This window comes from Cricetulus griseus, chromosome 7 (genome assembly GCF_003668045.3).
Source record: "Cricetulus griseus strain 17A/GY chromosome 7, alternate assembly CriGri-PICRH-1.0, whole genome shotgun sequence".
Taxonomy (NCBI): domain Eukaryota; kingdom Metazoa; phylum Chordata; class Mammalia; order Rodentia; family Cricetidae; genus Cricetulus; species Cricetulus griseus.
Window position 1 is genome coordinate 35,539,793 of NC_048600.1, and position 19,402 is coordinate 35,559,194.

General features: G+C 44.2%; 1 protein-coding gene across 4 annotated transcripts in view; it reads left to right on the top strand.

Annotated features, from left to right (window-relative positions):
• The first annotated feature begins 910 nt into the window (after positions 1-910).
• Positions 911-19,402, top strand: part of Zc3h7a (zinc finger CCCH-type containing 7A) — a 41,487-nt gene continuing 22,995 nt past the window's right edge. For 2 of the 4 annotated variants that reach the window (XM_027424778.2, XM_035447493.1), the window contains exons 1-7: positions 911-1,061; positions 11,378-11,479; positions 13,297-13,336; positions 15,241-15,438; positions 17,896-18,054; positions 18,276-18,356; positions 18,447-18,485. In XM_027424778.2, coding sequence (XP_027280579.1) covers positions 11,412-11,479; positions 13,297-13,336; positions 15,241-15,438; positions 17,896-18,054; positions 18,276-18,356; positions 18,447-18,485 — 585 coding nt within the window. In that variant the 5' untranslated portion in view covers positions 911-1,061; positions 11,378-11,411. Of the gene's footprint in view, positions 1,062-1,800; positions 1,826-11,377; positions 11,480-13,296; positions 13,337-13,790; positions 13,926-15,240; positions 15,439-17,895; positions 18,055-18,275; positions 18,357-18,446; positions 18,486-19,402 lie in introns of those variants that run through there. The other 2 variants (XM_027424779.2, XM_027424780.2) reach the window with 2 other exon arrangements.

Sequence of the window (19,402 nt, forward strand, 5' to 3'; positions counted from 1 at the left end):
GATCCACACTCCCATTCGGCATCCCCTGTCGCAGGGATTGGCCTTAAACTGCTGTGCCTGGGCACAATGCAGGCCCCTATGGGCATTTGTCCACTGAAACACAGGTGAATAGAGCGACATCTAATTTGAGGCCTGAAGGCCAGGGAGAACGAGACTGACTATGGAGCCAGCATTGTCTCCGAGATCCGTGCCTACCATTCATTTGTAAGACCAAAGCTTCTTGTTTTCAAGATGATACAAATAGTGACTGAGAGCTGAGCGTTGTTAGCACATGCCTTTAATCCCAGCACTCGGTGCAGGGGGGCGCAGAGGCAGGCGGATCTCTGTAATCGAGACCAGCCTGGTCTACAAGAGCTAGTTCCAGGACAGCCTCAAAGTCTCGAAAAACAAAACAAAACAAAACAAAACAACAACAACAAAAAATTGACTGCGTGTAGGGTAGAACTCAACTGATGAGAAGAGGTTCTCAGGAGATCAGGAGAGTGACACTCCAGCGCCTGGATGAGTTTAGATCACCTCCCAGGGTCCCCATGCCTGCCATTCATTTGAAGAACACGCCATAAGGTTGTTTTCAAGGTGATGCCAACAGTGGCGGAGCGCAGAGCAGGACGCACGGGATTAAGTTACTGCAGGGAACAGATGGCGAGGAGAGTGACATTCTGGTGTCCAGATGAATGTAGGTCCTACTCCCAGTCCTACTCTGGTCCCCAAGCCACGCGGGAGAGGCGAGGGAGACTGGGCTCGCGGCTCTGCGGTAGCTCACCCTCTTCCGTGTAGCCGCCCCAGCATCCGCCCACCGCACCCGCTTCCGCAGCCCAGAGGCCCCGACGTGGCGCCTCCATCCCGGGTCTGACGCTGGCATCGCAGCCAATGGCAGCGTTTGCAGGGCGGCGCGCGAGGCCTCCCGCCGCCAGAGGGCGCCGCCCCGAGCGTCGCGGGCTGGCAGCCGCCTTGGGTCGCCCAGGGAAGCTGCCAGACAGTGAGAGCGAAAGCGGGCGAGCGCTGGTCCGGCTGTCGCCTCCGAGCCCCGCGCAGTCCGCGTCCCGGGTGCAGCCCCGCAGGTGAGGGGAAGGGACGCGCGGGCACAGCGGGGAGGGTCGAGCTCTGCTAGTAGCGCGCGCCGCCGCCGCCGCCTCCGCCTCGTGCTCACTCGCGGCCGTTAACGGACCCCAGGCGGGGGGAGGGGCGCGGCCCCGGAAGCCGGCTACACCGGGATCCTCCCGGGTCGCAAGCGGGGACGCGCGGCGGCCCCTGCCACCCGCATAGCTTGACCGACGTCCGCGCAGTCGCTTTTGGCGGTTTCACATTTCGTTATTTCCGGGTGCTTGGTGGTCGTGGGGATCCTGGTTAATAAGTGTCTGGGTTTGGGAGTGCGCACTATGCCTGCCGAATGCACGTTCGCTTGTGTCGGGTTCGTCCCTGCGGGTTTTGAGCGCGTTGCACCCTGCATATGGGTGGCGACCGGCTTCCGGTGTTCAGCAAAGGTGCGGGCACTGCACGGGGGTTCTCGTTTTTTTTTTTCTTTCCCCACCCTTAAAGAATGGAGATCTGTCAGTTCCCATTAGCGGGAATTTCCGGTTAGGGGTGGTCAGCGCAGGGGTGTGGTCAGGCTGGAAGGTCCTGGCTGGGCCCAAGGGGTGGTGCCTGTGCTCTGATTGGGTGAGTTTATTTCGGGGTTGGACGTTTTCGGATTCCCCAGATAGAAAAGGATCAAAGAGGGTAAAAGTGTGGGGTATTTAAGACCCAAGGAGTCTGGTGAAACTAGACCTGCGTTGTTCACTAAGGTGTCCGCTGATGATGCGGGGCCATTGAGCACTCGAGTATGGTGAGACTCAATTGACTTACACTTCTGGTTTCTCTTTCTGTGTTTCTCTGTGTAGCCCTGGCAGTCCTGGAACTCACTCTGTAGACCAGGCTGGCCTTAAGCTCAGAGATCACCTGCACCTGCCTCTGCCTCCCGAGTGCTGGGATTAAAGGTGTGAGCCATCACCGCCTGGCTCTGCATTCAATTTTAAAGTCTTATTTGGGAGGAAAAAAAGAACGAAAAAGATCTTGGCAAGCTCATGTACTTAATCAGTATGTGTTTAGCAATGTGTTACCTGGTTAATTGAGGTGATACCTGTTGTGGTCATGTTATAATAAAAACAATCTGGCTAGTTTCTTTCTACTTTTTTTTTTTTTTTTTTTTTTTTTTTTTTTTTTTTTTTTTAGTATGGCCACTTGGTAATTTAAAATGGCTCGTACCGCTGGCATCGTATTTCGATTGGACCGCGTTCCACAGGAGCGTCGGAATGGGGGAGGGGCTGGGAGCCCTTGCTATAGGCTCTTCCTGCATCTCTGGAAGTGGCTGCCTTTCTTGGAGCCCCTCAAGGAATTGAAAGTTCTTTTCGCCCTCAGTTGAACTGAGCAGAGCTGCGTGTGTGCATGTGTGTGTGTGTGGGGGGGGGGGGGTTGGAGTGATTAACAATGTTCATTTGTCAGCTGTAAGGCCTTGCAGTTGTTAATAGTGACTGATTTTGAAACCTCCTGATTTGGGTGTGTTAAATGTGGTGGTATTTTGTTTATTCTATAACAAATAAAGCTTGCCTGAAGATCAGGGTGCAGAGCTAAGCCACTAGTTAGCTGTAGAGGCCAGGCAGGCAATGGTGGCACACATCGTTAATCCCAGCACTCAGGAGACAGAGGCAGACAGATCTCTGTGAGTTCAAGGCCACCTTGGGCTACACGAGATTGAATCTGTCTAAAAGAGAAACAGCTCACACAAAGGTGATCCCAGCACTTGGAACCCCATGCCTTTAATCCCAGCACTAGGGAGGTGGAAACCAGTGATGTGGCTGGGTGGAGAGAGGAATATAAGGCTGGAAGAGACAAGCTCTTGAAGTCTGAGCAGTCAGTTTGAGGAGCACTGAAGTCTGAGGAGGCAGTCTGAGGACAGAATGGCCCCTTTGATCTAGTGGCTAGTTGCTCTGCTTCTCTGATCCTTCTTCAGCTTTCACCCCCTGATAGCTGACTCCCAAGTTTTTATTAAGACCAATTAGAATTTGTGCTACAGTTAAATCCATTTGTAAGTGAAGACGTGAATTGTTAGACTGTTAACTGTGGAAATAGTTTGAATAGGTAGTTAAGAAAGAGAAATACAAGCCAGGCATTGGTGGCGCACGCCTTTAATCCCAGCACTCTGGAGGCAGAGGCAGGTGGATCTCTGTGAGTTCGAGGCCAGCCTGGTCCCCAGAGTGAGTGCCAGGATAGGCTCCAAAGCTACACAGAGAAACCTTGTCTGGAAAAACCAAGAAAAAAAAAAAAGAGAGAGAGAGAGAGAAATACAAACACACCTCTATTATCACAAATACTTTAGAATGGGTTTTCTAGACAGAATGCATTGTGAGGAAGCTTTTGTCTTTTAGATAATACCTGGGTGTGTTTGTCTCAGCAAACCCACATTTTTCTCATAATCTTCCCATGTGTGGTGTCAGGCGGGGTCTATAGTCTCAGCCACTTGTCATAGTTAAGTGGGAGGCCTTTGAGTCCAGGAGTCCCAGACCAGCCTGGGCAACAGAGTGAGGTCTCATCTCAAACAGTAAACAACAAAACCATACAAAATTGTTTGTGCGCTCTCTCCCTCTCTCTCTCACTTCTCTCTCTCTCTCTCTCTCTCACACACACACACACACACACACACACACACACACACACACACACACACTTTCTTAAAAACAACATCCACCGTGTCAGCTGGGCATCAAACTGCATTGACAGTACCAACTTTACATGCTGGGCTTTCTTGCCACCCTCTGTGGCTTTCTAAGTGATTTCATTGATGTTAATTTAAACAAAATGAGGTACTCAACCTTGCCTGCCTGCCAGCAGAGGGCACCAGATCTCATTCAAGGTGGTTGTGAGCCACCATATGGTTGCTGGGAGTTGAACTCAGGACCCCTGGAAGAACAGTCAGTGCTCTTACCCGCTGAGTCATCTCTCCAGCCCTTGAATTTGCTTTTTAATTCTACAAGTTTAGCAATGTGTGGTCTAGTTAACTTTGTGACATCATGAAGCTTCTGAGCTGTGGACTTACCAGTGAGAGGCAATTGTTCTGTTTCCCGTGTAAGAAAGGATGTGATTTTGGAGCAGGGGTTTGTTAGGACATGTCTGGTGAGGGGTCAAGAAATGTTAGCCCTTGGGCAGGAGAGCCTCTTGGGAGTCTGAGGCACATCACAACTTCAGTGACTCAGGCAGATTATCTCAATGAAATATTTTCTGTTGAAGATGTCTTGCTCCCTGTGAGCTGCCCTGCTTGGAGGCTGCTTCCCAAGTGTATAGACTCTGGAATCTTGGCAGTTTCAAGTGAACAGTTCCCACGAGGGAAGGGAGGACTTAACGGAAATAAGGGGTTACCTTCCCAGTGCTGTTTGGCCTAGCCTCCAGTTTTTAGGAAGGGAGAAGCTGCCTCAACTGTCTTAGGAAAGGGAGAAGCCTTTTCAGGGAAGGAGAAGCTGTTTAGCAGGGTTTCTCTACCTGAATTGCAGCAGGAAGGGTGTGGCATTTTGCCCTCTTGCCCAGGGCTGGATAAGTGTTTGAAGAATCAGTATACACTGTACACTGTTTCAAGAAAGATTCACAGTAACATTACTTGAACCATTTGTTAGTTTTTTTTTTTTTTGGTCCTTTTTTCGCTCTCAAGACAGTTTCTTTTTGTAGCCTTGACTGTCCTAAAACTTGCTCTGTAGACCAGGCTGGCCTTGACCTCAAAGTCTGCTTGTCTCTGCCTCCCGAGTGCTGGTATTAAAGGCGTATGCTACCACCATCGGGTTTTTTTTTTTTTTTTTTTAAAGCAAAAATACAATAATACTGGACCACGTTTTCTTGCACCTCTTTAAAAATATCTTTTATTTATATTTTGACAATTTCATATATCTTGTATCTTTGCAAATTCCATAATGGTACTTGAGCCAGGGCCCCTGGTGGTCCATCTGTTGGTATGTCTTGGAAAGAAGGTTGTATCACACGAAGCTTTCTTTCTTTCTTTCTTTCTTTCTTTCTTTCTCTTTTTCTTTCTTTTCCTTTCTTCTTTAATGTATATGGTACTTTATCTGCATGTACACCTGCAGACTAGAAGAGGGCATCATGTTTCATTATAGATGGCTGTCAGTCACCATGTGGTTGCTGGAAATTGAACTCAAGTCCTCTAGAAGAGCTGCTAATGGTCTTAGCCACTAAGCCATCTTCAGCCCCTCACATGATTCATGTATTTATGTCTAAGTATGTTCTGGCCAAACATAGTCCATGGAGGTTTTCTTGGGCATACTTTCTGGCTCCTCAGCTTGAGTGAAGCTGTTTTAAATGATTCCCATGAGCCTGTCTGTGTGTATGAATGTGTACACAAGCATGTTTATTCTAGTCCTCTTGAGTGACCTTGAAGTGTCCACCTGTGTCTGAGCCCAGGCCACCTGAGACAGGTGCTGGTCCTCCTCAGGGAGCCTGGGTCACTTGGTTGGTGCAGAATAGTGAGTTTCAGGGACCCCAGACTGGCTTTGGAATCTAGCTCTGTCTTCTACAGCCAGCTTTCTGTCCAGGGTCACATCTTTGTACATATCACCCCCACCCCCACCCCCACCCCCGCCAGCGCAGCTCTCAGCACAGCCCTTGGCACCAGAGCGTGGCAGCTTCGGGTTTTGTCTCAGTATGTTATATAGTAACATCTCACTTCTTGGGATCTGCTCTGGGAGCTGCTATCTCCCCATGCTGTGAAAAAGTGAAAGGTAATGAATTTTACCATATTGGCTTTGTCCTAGACGGAAGGACAATGCCTTCTACCTAACAGACACTGACTGAATAGGGAGTTAGAATGATTCAGGGTGCTTTCTCCCTCTCATGGAACTTCCAGGGAAATAACACATTTTAAAGCAGCTGATCTCTGAAAGAGGGTATTGTAGCTTGTTAGAGTTTAAGTAAGGAAATTAATTCCTACTTAACTAGAGTTTCCTGTTTGGACGTGTACTGCTAAAACGGCCTCTCTCGATTTCTTCTAACCAAGGAGAAGTTTTGATGTAGGAAATACATTGTCATACTCCTTGGTGTGTCCCTTATGGTTTTAGGTTCTTTGTCGCTGTTTGTATTTTTCTCTCACTCTAGTGCTTTAATTCCTATTTTGCTTCTTGAGTGTATTTTCACCAGTCATTTCCTGTTTGGACCCTCCCTCCTTCTTTTCTTTCTGAGACATGGTTTCTTTGTGTAGCTCTGGCTGTCCTGCAGCTCATTCTGTAGACCAGGCTGGCCTTGAACTCACAGAGATCCAACTGCTTTTGTCTCCCAAGTGGTGGGACTAAAGGTGTTCGCCACCACTGTCTGGCTCCATCCCTTCTTCATTCAAATGAATGCTTCATTCATTTGCTGATTGCTTGTTTTGAGACAGGATCTCCTGTAGCCCAGACTAGCCTGGAGCTGTCCGTCTTTCTGCCTGCCTCTTAAGTGCTGGGGGTTCAGATGTCTGCCACTATGTCAGCTCATTGTAGTTTGTTTTGTGAACAGTTCTACAGAGTTTAACTGATCTCTGGACTTTTCATTAAACATTCTCTTTATACTTGACTACTTTGTTTCATGTGTTATATTCATACTGGTTCCATGTGTTGTATTCATACAGGCAGGACCAAGAGACAAGGTCCCTATTTAAGTGACCAATAGAGGTGGAGGTAGGCATGTGGCAATTTAAGGTGATAAGGGAAGGTCCCAAAATATGTCATTTAAGCCAAGACTGAATGGAAAGGAGCTTTTGTTCTGTGTGGGAGAAGTGACTAGGTGACTAGATTTTCTTTAAAGAATTTTTTATGCTCACCTGGCAGGGGAGATACCATGATAGGAGGTGTTTTTCCAGCGATGCTCATCCGCTACACTTGGGGGTGCTGACGTTTTCTTTTCTTTTCTATTCTATTCTTTTCTTTTTTCTTTCTTTTTTTTTTTTTTAATTTCCCCCAAAGCAGGAAACATAACCGGATAATTTGTGGTAGTGGGGTTTGCATTTGTGTTCTCATCTATAAAGAAAAAAATATTCTCAATTGGGCATGGTAGTGTACACCTCTAAATCCAGTCTTCAGGAGGCAGAGCAGGTGGATCTCTGTGAGTTGGAGACCAGCCTGGTCTACAAGAGCTAGTTCCAGGACAGCCTCCAAAGCCACAGAGAAACCCTGTCTCCAAAAACAAAGCAAACAAACAAACAAACAAAAGGAACAAACTAAAGTAGTTTTTTTTTTTTTTTCTTTAAAAATGGAGGTAGGAGGTGGGGTTATTTTCTACGTAAAGTTAAATGTGTGGTAGAACAGTATTTGCATGGATGGGGTGTGATTGGCATGAGCTTGATTGGGAAGGGCCTAAAGCTGGTAGTCTGTGTTTTTACAAGGTACTCACTGAGATCCACTTGCCTCTGCCTCCTGAGTGCTGAGATTAAAGGTGTGCACCATTATGTCTGACTACCTACACATAGTGGGTTCCAGGCCCTCTTGGGCTACACAGTGAGACTGTCAAAGAAAAGGGGTGGGGGGAGATAATACTATGTATGCTGCTGAAGTGCTTAGTAATGAACTAATTCATGTTATGCCACCCGGTGTGTGTGTGTGTGTGTGTGTGGTGTGTGGGGTGGGTGTGGTGGGTGTGGTGTGGGTGGTGTATTTGTGTGTGTGTGTGTGTGTGTGTGTGTGTGTGTGTGTGTGTGTGTGTGTGTGTGTGTATATGTGTGTGTGTGTGTGTGTGTGTGTGTGTGTGTGTGTGTGTGTGTGTGTGTGTGTGTGTGTGTGTGTGTGTGTGTGTGTGTGTGTGTGTGTGTGTGTGTGTGTGTGTGTGTGTGTGTGTGTGTGTGTGTGTGTGTGTGTGTGTGTGTGTGTGTGTGTGTGTGTGTGTGTGTGTGTGTGTGTGTGTGTGTGTGTGTGTGTGTGTGTGTGTGTGTGTGTGTGTGTGTGTGTGTGTGTGTGTGTGTGTGTCCAGATGACACCTTGTAGGAATGGTTCTTTCCTATCGTAGTTTTCTGGGATTAAACTCAGATTGTTAGTGGTGGTGGCAGTTTTCTTTATCCACTGAGCCATTTCATTGTCCCTGTGACTTACTTTGAATTTGTCATATAAACTGAGTTGGGGTTAAGATAGTAAAGGCAGGTTTCTAAAGGTAGACAGATGTGACAAATTGAAAAATATTTGTACAATCTAGGTACAATACACGGTCTTTATTGTAAAAATTGTTTACAGTATATTTGGAATTTTTTAAATTTTCTATTTTTTGGTTTTTATTTATTTATTTACTTTTTGGAGACAGGGTTTCTCTTTAGCTTTGGAACCTGTCCTGGAACTTGGTCTGTAGACCAGGCTGGCCTCAAGGAATTCTTTACTAAGGTTTTAAGGAAAAACTTAAAAATTATTGAAACTGAAATGCTATTACACTGTTGTTTAGATTTATTTAATTTATTTTATGTGTATGAATGTTTTTCTGGCATGTATGTCTGTTTACCATGTGAGTGCCTGGTGCCCATGGAGGTCAGAAGAGGGTGAGAGATTCCCTGGCACTGGAGTTAGACAATTGTGAGATGCCATGTGGGTTTACTTAGCTGCCATTTCTCTAGCCTTTCACACCTTGTTTAAATATTGCCTACTATACTAAAATTGTGGGCATTTGGGATGGGGGATGTAGCTCAGCGGTGGAGAATGGCTGCCATGCCTGCCAAATGTATGTGAGGTCCTTGTTTCAGTTTCCCAGCATGACAGACAAACAACATTGGGGCATATAATTCCAACATTTAGGAGGTGGAGGCAGGAGGATGAAGAGCTCAAGGCCAGCCTGAGCTACATCTGGAGTTTCTGTCCAGTCAGGGCTACAAGGGTGAGACTTTATCTCAGAAAGACAAAGCAGTGATAGCCAAGGCTCTGGCCTCAGTTTTAAAGAGGGTTTTTTTGTTTTTTGGTTTTTCGAGACAGCGTTTTTCTTTCTCTGTGTAGCTTTGGAGCCTATCCTGGCACTCGCTCTGGAGACCAGGGTGGCCTCGAATTCACAGAGATCCGCCTGCCTTTGTCTCCTGAGTGCTGGGATTAAAGGCATGCACCACCACTGACCGGCTTCTTTCTTTCTTTCTTTCTTTCTTTCTTTCTTTCTTTCTTTTTTTTTTTTTTTGTTTCAAGACAGGGTTTTTCTGGAACTCAGTCTATAGATCAGACTGGCCTCAAACTCACAAGGATCCACCTGCCTCTGCCTCCCAAGGGCTGGAATGAAAGGTGTGCACCACCATGTCCATCTTATTTCCTATTAATTATTGCTTGAATTTTTAGCTCTTTGCCCTGTGCCCTTTTGTAAGAGGTCAGAGTTCAAGGTGTTTCAGCATTTTCTAGGAAAATAGTCCTAAGGCTATTAACCCAGCCAATTATCATTAACCAGGAATCCCCACTCCCCAGCCCATCCCCAAGAGACAGGGTCTCTCTATAGCCCTAGCTATCCTGGAACTCGCTCTATAGACCAGGCTGCCCTCACAGAGATCCATCTGCCTCTGCCTCCCAAGTGCTAGGGATTAAAGGTGTGCACCCCCACTACCTCTCCGCATCTTGACTAAACTGTTTTAAAGCTGTTTAAAAATTGTAGAAATAGAGCCATTTTACTTCAGTGTCTTATGTGTATGGGTATTTTGCCTGCACACATGTATATGTGCCACTTACCTGCCTGGTTCCTGAAGAGGGTGTCTGACCGATCGCCTGGAACTGGAGTCACAGACAGTAGTGAGCCGCCTTGTGGGTGCTGTACTTGAGCCTGGGTCCTCTTAACCACTGAGCCATCTTTCTAGCCCCCGGTGTTATGGCTTTTAAAAAAACTCATTCTGGAAATTTCAAAGACATGAAAGTGAATTCTTGTACTTGCCATCCACAGCTAGTCACACATTCTGCCTTTTCATCCTGAGTCCCCTCTTATAAGTTGGGAATATTTGATTTTTGTTTATTTTTAGTTTGTCCTGGAATTCATCTTGTGGTTAAAGGTGTATGCCACCACACCTGGGGAATGTTTGAAAGCAAGTGGTAGATGTCTTTTCTAAGTGTCACCTTTACAGTATCAAATACAAATTCTTACCACTTGACAGCGTTAGAACGACCAAAAAAAAAAAAAAAAAAAAGCATGCCAGTTAGCCTCTGGACATCCAGTCCTGTGTATCTTAAAATGACTTTACCATGGCAAGCAGTAGTGAAACTAGAACATTTCAGCTGCCTGCTTGAGGTTGGGGTGAGGTTCTCCAGATCTGAACACATGAGTTATGTGCTAAGATACCTTGTTCATTGTAAGTCTCAGTTCTCAGCCCAGGATGACTAGATGCCTCTTCCCCTACCGGCCCCCCCAGGGATGTTTGGCACTATCTGGAGATACATTGGTAGCTATAGAGACTGCCAACCTCTAACACTGGAGGATACTCCACAAATGACCAGTTATTAGGTGCTAAGGAATCTAGCATGGCAATGAGGGAATCCATATTTTAAAATTGTGTGTGTGTGGGTGTTTTGCTCATGTATGTCTGTGTACCACATGCATGCAGTGCCTGCTAGGGGCTAGAAAAAGGTGTCGGATTCCTTGGAACAGGAGTCACATGGTTGGGAACTGTCAGTGTGCGTTCTGGGAACTGAAGAGTCCTGGAAGAGCAGCCAGTGCTCTTACCCCCTGGGCCATCTCACCAGCCTCTGGAAATCTGTCCTTTATCTCAGTCCCTTCTCAGGGGGTCTATTTAACTTTCTGGGAACTGCTTGGTGAAGGTTGGTCAAGGGGGATGAACAGCATTGGCATGAAGTCACTGTATACAGATCTTCCATACTGTTGTAGAGTTAGCTCAGAAGCTCTGACTCTGCTTACTAGTATGTCAGGTTCCCTCCGAGGCAGGCGGAGGTAGTTTTCACTTCTGGAGATCTTCCAGAAGCTAAACAAGGCTGAGATTGTTCTTGCTACAGCTCATGCATGTGTGTTAACAGGGAAGAAACAAAACCTGTGTGAGGAAGGGAGATGCCTTTGAATGGAGACTACTTAGGAGGCATACTGGATTGGCTCTGCACCCTGAACAGTTTGAAAATCTCATGCTGTGGACACAAGACCACAGGGACCCCAAAGGAAGGCATAATGGGCTCCTCAGTGTTCGGGGCTTTTGGAGATATGTTCTGGACTGAGTGAGGGCCTAGAGTCATGGATTTGTTTGTTTATTTTTTGAGACAGGGTTTCTCTGTGTAGCCTTGGCTGTCCTAGAACTCCTTTGTAGACCAGGCTAACCTTGAACTCAGAGATCTGCCTGCCTCTGCCTCCTGAGTATTTGGAGTTATGGATGTTAGTGGGGAATCCAGAATTGCTGGCAGGTGCAGTAATTTTGTGCCTTGTTTCTTTGCAGATTGCTCAGTTAGCAAGTGGATGTGCGGGGTAACATGTCCAGTGTGTCCGAGGAGAGAAGAAAAAGGCAGCACAACATTAAGGAAGGTCTACAGTTCATCCAGTAAGAACTTGACCCTTTGTGGCCCACCAGTATGCTTGTCCCATGGCCACCCCTGTATTATGTATAGACTCCACACATGTGGAAAGTCAGAGATCTCTTGGGTTTTTTAAGGCTTGTGTCGTTTTGTTTTGAAATAGAATCTCACACTGTAGCCCAAGAAAGCCTCAAACTCCTAGCAGTCCTCCTGCTTCATCCTCACAAGAACTGGATTAGAAGCATGAACCACCATACCTATCAAGACTGAAAACTGCCATAGTATTCAGGTTGGGTTAGAAATGACATTTTCTTTTTTTTTTTTTTTTTTTGGTTTTTTTTTTTTTTTTTTTCGAGACAGGGTTTCTCTGTGTAGGTTTGGAGCCTATCCTGGCACTCGCTCTGGAGACCAGGCTGGCCTCAAACTCACAGAGATCAGCCTGCCTCTGCCTCCGGAGTGCTGGGATTGAAGGCGTGCGCCACCAACGCCCGGCTAGAAATGGCATTTTCATTTGAGCACTTTTTTTTCCTTATCTTTTTGGCTATTCTTTTTGTTGTTGTTATTGTTTTTCAAGACCAGATTTCTCTGTAGCCCTGGAACTCTGTAGACCAGACTGGCCTTGAACTTAAGTTCCACCTTTCTATGCCTTCTAAGTGCTGGGATTAAAGGCATGTACCTTTTGAATATTCTTATATATATTTTTTTTAAGTTTGTTTTGTCCTTTTCTGGTTTGTTTGTTTTTATCTTTATTTTTTTCTTAGATGTGATGCCTGCATCATCATCATCATCATCATCATTATTATTGGGTTTCTCTATGGCTTTGGAGGCTGTCCTGGAACTAGCTCTTGTAGACCAGGCTGGTCTCCAACTCACAGAGATCCACCTGCTCTGCCTCCCAAGTGCTGGGATTAAAGGCGTGCGCCACCACTGCCTGGCATGATGCCTGTATTATTTTTTAAGTTTTATTTATTTATTATGCATATAGTGTTCTGCCTCCATGTTTGCCTGCAGGCCAGAAGAGGGCACCCGATGTTGTGAGCCATCATGTGATTGTTGGACTCAGGACCTCTGGAAGAGCAGTCAGTGTTTATAACCTCTGAGCCAGCTCTCCAGGCCCCTCTTATATTCTTCTTATTGGTGGTTTTTAGGGCTAAAACCCTGATCTTGTAGCCCCTTCCCGCAAATTAGACTCAAGAATTGGAATCTGTTCCCATAAGAAGCATTCTGGAGAATTAAACATCTGGAGTGAACATCTGCAGCACAGAAGGCTTTTGCTGTTGGGCTTTGCTGTTAGGAATAGTACCAGTGGCAGACAGCTTTTGCTTGGGGACGTGTCCAGGCAGAAGGATCTCTTTGTTCCTTCTTGGGAGGAGACATTGATCTGCAATAAATTGGAGCAGAAAGTGTCAATTTTTTAGTCTTCTTGGTATTTGAAGAATTAGGTCATTTTTGAAAAGGAGTAGATTTGAAAGAGAAGTATTGTACTCAAGGAAAACAGTAGCTGCCATGGTGGCTCATGCCTGAAATATCTCAGCACTTGTAATTCCTGCACTCAGAATTCTGTCACAAGAGAGTGTTAGATCTTTGAGCTGCCATGTAGGTATTGGGAACTGAATCAGGGTCCTCTGCAGGAGCAGCAAGTACTTTTGATCCATCTCTACAGCCCCTAAAACTCGGTTTAAGATAACTTTTGGCTGAATAATGCTGATAGTGAGCCTGTTGGGCTGTGGAAGCGGGCTGATCTTAGTGAGTTCCATGTCAATCAGGGATACTGTCTCAGAATAAAGGAATAAAATTAGTAGATCTTGGTAATTACAATAGATTTATTTCTTCTTCTCCTCAGGTCTCCACTGTCATATCCAGGGACCCAGGAGCAATATGCGGTAATGACTTTGGGAAGGGCTGTGGGTAGTCATAGTAGCTCAAGAACTATAATCAGCAGCAGGATTTGGCAAACTGGCCTTGTGTGTCATACCTGACCTGACCTGACCTGACCAGCTGCCCTCTATCACAAATAAAGCTTTATCAGAACACTGTTACTGCAGCTGTTTGTTTATGTATTCTCTGTGGCACTTTTGTGACACAGGACAGAACTTAAATGTTCCCCAGTGCTTTAAATGTTCACTTCTTGGCATTTATAGAAAAAGCTTGCCAACCTCTTCTATATAGGACAGCCTTTGGGGCATTTTTGGACAATTGTCCTTTATTTACTGTGTTAGTGCGGTCTGAATTGGTATGGATTCTGAGCCCTCTGCCAATTAACTACTATTTTATCAAAGATAAGTGGGGTGGAATGGAACAGAGAATGTGAGTGTCATCATTTTCATCTTTGATAAGTCCTGACAGCACTGAAGGAGGTTGTCTAGAGAGCAGGAGGAAGAGTTGGGATGGCCTGGCCAGACACAGGGAGAAGAAGGCCACTCCTTCTTCTTGGGCCTCGGACTACAGCACTATGGCTTCGAATCTCTGAGGGTGTGTGTTTCCAAGTGTCCACATTCCTCCTCCCCTGTGTTGAGTTGCTCTTCTTCCTCTCCTCCCTGAGGGGAGTATTAGAGTATTTGAACTGAAATTAGAGTATTTGAACCTGAAAAGATCCTTTGGTTTTTCCACATGTGAAACTGGGGCCCTCAGAAGTTGAGTGAAACATCACAAGCCACATCAGGCATTAATGCCTGGTTTGTTCTTAATAATCTGGTCAGTTTAAATGTGTGTGTATTAGGACCAAAAAAGGTGGTAGAAAATGATCTTGTGATCTTTTAAACTATCAAGGCATTGTTTTCTTCCTTTTTTTTTTTTTTTTTTTTTTTTTTTTTTTTTTTTTTTTGCAACAGGGTTTCTCTGTATTGCTTTGGAGCCTGTCCTGGAACTCATTCTGTAGACCAGGCTGGCTTCGAACTCACAGAGATCCATCAAGGCATTTTTTTTTTTTTTTTTTTTACATATCAAGGCATTTTTTGTACTTAGCCTCATCTCCTTCCCCTAAGTCAGGAAATGATCTAAGCAAATAGCTTATAAAAGAAGAAATACAGGACCAGAGAGATGGCTCAGCATATAAAGGCCCAGGCTCCAAGCCTAATGACCTGAATTTCTTTCCATGTGTCCCACATGGTGGACGGAGAGATCTGCCTCTCCAAATTCTTTGCCCCCCCCCCCCCATGCATAGGGGCATGCATAAAACCACTCCTTCGAGTTCCCCACAAATAACAGAATGTTTTTAACGAAGAAATGTAAATGATTTGTAAAAATGTGGAGAGGTTTGACCATACTGGTAAAGACATGCACTTACTAAAGGGCACTGTACATGTGTGTGCATACCTACATGCACATGCTCCCAAGTGTGCTGCCAGCAGGGCATGGTAGCATTTATTACTATTGCCTAATCAGAAATACAAGTCAAAGACTTAACCTGAAGCTGGGTGTGGTAGCTCATGCCTGTAATCTCAGCTCTTGAGAAGCAGAGGCAGGAGGATGGCAGTACATTTGAAGCCATAAGTGTAAAATGTACTCTCTTGACTCAGGACATGTACCAAGTGTCTATTACCTGCACAGAATCAGAGGCACACACATGCGCCTGCTAAGTGCTTTGGTCCATTTTTTTCTCGTAAGGAGAGTGTCTTCTGTTGCAGAAGTAGGCAAGATGAACTTCCTAGTAAGGCAGCAGTGACAGGCTTTCTTACAGCATTTCTGCCCTGCTGTCAGCAATGTTCTCTGAAGTTTTAGGCATAAACATGATATTTATTTCTGTCTTACCTTGTTCTGGCTTCAGGAGATAATTTTCTCTTTTTAGGTATATTTGCAAGATCTCGTGAGAAATCTTTTTAATGAAGGAAATGATATTTATCGGGAATGTGATTGGAGTAGCTCTCTAAGTCAGTACTCAGAAGCGTTGAGTATAGCTGATTATGCAAAGTCTGAAGAAATTTTAATGCCTCAAGAAATCATTGAAAAACTTCATATAAATCGTATTGCTTGCTATTCTAATATGGTGAGTTGGATTTTTAAAATTAATTCTAGAGCATTTTCTTTCTTTCCTTCTTTCTTTCTTTCTTTCTTTCTTTCTTTCTTTCTTTCTTTCTTTCTTTCTTGATGCAAACAGCACGAGGCTTTATTGTAGTTGTTTAACGAGCTAACTCCATGTTAGCTCGGGCCTTTCATCCATCCACCATGGCAGATGGCTAGGAAAGACTGTGCGAAGCCACAACATAGAGATCTTATAGGGCAGCGTAAGGGGAGTGTCTAGGGGTATGCACAGGCTCAGGATTGGTGTGCCTCCAGGCTTGCCCTGTGTTGATTGGTCTAGAGCATTTTCTAAAGTGATGTAGTACATTAATAAGGCCCTGGCATGATACTGGGGTGTCTGCCACTGAGCTGCACCCTGACCGCCTAGTGCTTCATGTGTACTCATGGATGGCTGCTATTGCTTTCTATAATGTGTTCCCAATTAATAAGCTATTTGGGAGTTACATATCATTTTATTTTGTTTGTTTTGTTTTTCAAGACAGGGTTTCTCTGTGGCTTTGGAGGTTGTCCTGGAACTAGCTCATGTAGACCAGGCTGGTCTTGAACTCACAGAGATCTGCCTGCCTCTGCCTCCCAAGTGCTGGGATTAAAGGTGTGTGTCACTAACGCTACATTTTACTTTTAAGATTGACATCAACATTGGAGATTTGTGGGATACCATGTGATATTTAGTGATGTGTGTGTATACACTGTACAGGGTTGAAATCAGGGTAAGAGTATTTGTAGTAAGAACATGGATAATCCCTTTTTTTTCTGTTTTATAATTTTCTTTTTACAAAGAACAGTTGTTATAACTTTATAGTCTTGGAGGTCTTCCAGGTGCCAGCTAAGAGCAATCTCTTGCAAGATTGGTCTGCAGTATTTCTGTTGTTTTATTAAGAAGTTTTATGTTATTTCTCACAGGGCTGAGGATAGAATCTAGGGCCTGTACATGCTAGGCAAACATTCCATCATTGAGCTTTCCAGCCCCTTTCTAAGCTCACTTTAAATATATAGCACACTGCCAGGTGGTGGTAACACACATCTCTAGTCCCAGCAGGAACAGGTGACTCTCTGTGAGTTTGAGGCCAGCTTGGTCTACAGAGTAAGTTCCAAGACAGCTAGGCCTACACAGTGAATCCCTGTCTCAAAAACCCTAAAAACCAAAACCAACAACAGTGTGTGTGTGTGTGTGTGTGTGTGTGTGTGTGTGTGTACATACATATACATATTTTATGTATGTGTATATATCACACTACCATTATTGTAGTTACCCACTTGTCATTTAAAGTTATTTATTTATTTATTTTATGAGGAGGGCAAAGAGAATGAGAGCATAAGAGTCTGAGGGCAACTTTTGGTTCTTTCTTTCCACTGTGGGTCATCAGGGTTACACAGCAAATGCCATCTCACCTACCCTATTTGACTTTAAAAATATATTTTTTTAAGCCGGACATTGGTGGCTCATACCTTTAATCCCAGCACTCAGGAGGCAAAGGCAGGTGGATCTCTGAGTTCAAGACCAGCCTGGTCTACAAGAGCTAGTTTCAGGACAGCCTGCAAAGTTACACAAAGAAACCCTGTCTCCAAAAACCAAAACATATATATAATTTTAGGTTTATTTATTTTGTTTTACATTTTAACAACATGCATGTATGTGCACAATGGTATGCAATGTGTTTGAGTGTTTTGCCTGTATGTCTGTGCACTACCATGCTTGCCTGGTACCTGTACAACCAGGAGAAGATATCAGATCCCCTGGGATTGGAGTTATAGGCAATTGTGAACCTCCATATGGATGCTGGGAATTGAACCTAGGTCTTCTGGAAGAGGGGCTAGTGCTCTTAACTGCTGATCCATCTCCCTAGCCTCCATATTTGAATTACTTAATGGATTAAAAAAGCAGTGATGAGGGGCTGGAGAGATGACTCAGTGGTTAAGAGCACTGCCTGCTCTTCTAAAGGTCCTGAGTTCAATTCCCAGCAACCACATGGTGACCCACAACCATCCTTAATGAAATCTGGTGCCCTCATCTGGCCTGCAGGCATACATGCAGGCAGAACACTGTTCTCATAATAAACAAACAAACAAACAAATAAATAAGTAAATAGATCAGAAAAAAAGCAGTGATGACAGTGAGGAGGAAAATAGGCTAGATTATGACACTGGGACACCAGCCGTGTCCCAGAAGCTTTCTTCCTTGGAGATATAGGGCTCTGTGACCATGTACTCATATTTGTCTGATACAGGATAAGGGAATATATAGATATTCACGATAATTTTCTACTTTTATGTATGTGGACTATCCTAACAATATCACTCAAATGAAAAATATTGTGAACTCTAGGTTTAAGTTGAGAGTGGTAGAATGGGGTCACACATTTGTTTTGAAACAGGCATCAGAGTGAGATACTAACCGTTCAATTTCTGGCTTTCCCACCAGGGGTTCCATGATAAAGTTTTAGAAGATTGTAATGCTGTCCTCAGTGTCAATGCCAGTAACTGCAAGGCTCTCTATCGGAAGTCTAAGGCTTTGAGTGACTTAGGGCGCTACGGAGAGGCCTATGATGCTGTAGCAAAGTGCTCCTTAGCAGTGCCTCAGGTATGGAATTGAGTGCTTCAGTTCACTTGTTTGCATCGTAAGTATTTTATTGCTGTCATGAGGAGAAATGTCATGTGAGAGAATCAAGTTTTCATGAAGCCTTCAACATGTTTCAGTTCAGTGAAACAGCTAAGAAATTAAGTATCTAGATAGGAAATATCACAGCCCTGTTTGCTTGTTTCACTGCAGATATATTCATGAATGTTGGCTTTTTTTTTTAGGATGAACATGTAATAAAACTAACTCAAGAATTAGCTCAGAAATTGGGATTTAAAATAAGGAAAGCATATGTTAGAGCCGAGGTAAGTCAAACTTCTCTCAGGGTCTTTTCATTTTGTTTTATAATCTTGAGTCAGTTCTGTTTTGAAATTGCCGTTTTCATTTTATTTCAGCTCTCACTGAAACCAGTTCCTGGAGCTGGGGTTACCAAGGTAAGGTTATTACCTGTGCAAGAACCATGCATGCTTCTGAGAAAAGGAGGGTTGCAGTCTTAGCAGCTGTGCTTTTTGTAGTTTTAGTGTGTATCTCTTTGATGCCTCAGATATGAAACTGGCCCTGGCTTCCTGTAACTTTAGAGAACAAAACAATTCAAGTACTGTACTTTAGTCTTGGCCAGCTTTTCCTGGCACTGGAGCATGTAACAGGATATGAAGAGATGCTCAGTTTTCTTTGAAAATCATGGATGGAGGCCAGATTCTAATTTTGAGAGACATTGGGGTTTTTAAAAAAAAGGCTGGACCCTAACTAGAACTAATTAAAAAAAAAAAAAAGTTACTCAGTTTCAGTCATAAATATAGAGTTAATTTTAAGGAATGTATGATATGGCACTAAGGTTAATGTATAACATACTAAAATTTGTTAAAAGTGCAAATGTTGAATGTGTGGTAACATGGACAAGGTTATGCTCATAAGGCCTCCACCCTTGCCAAACCACTGAAGGTGACTAAGAGATGCTGGCAGTGGGAGAAATAGTCTGACCCAGGGAAAAGCACACTAAGATGTTACTGATACAAAATTGTATGTCCTGAAAACATATACATACAATTAACACTATACAGACAGAGTATGTTGTATTTATGTATGGAGGAATGCACACACACAAACACACAGCATAACCACTACCACCACCAACAATAAAGAAAAAGAGACTATGAGTTTCAAAAAGGGCAAGGATGAGGGAACATGTGAAGTCTTAGAAGGAGTAAGTGGGGTGAAATGATGTAATTATATAATAACCTCAAAATTGTTTTAAAATAATAAGAGTTTGAAACATGGGTCATATTGCTTGATTTAACCCTTTTAGAAAATATACATATACTAAAACTATATTTAAAGTAGCATACTAAAA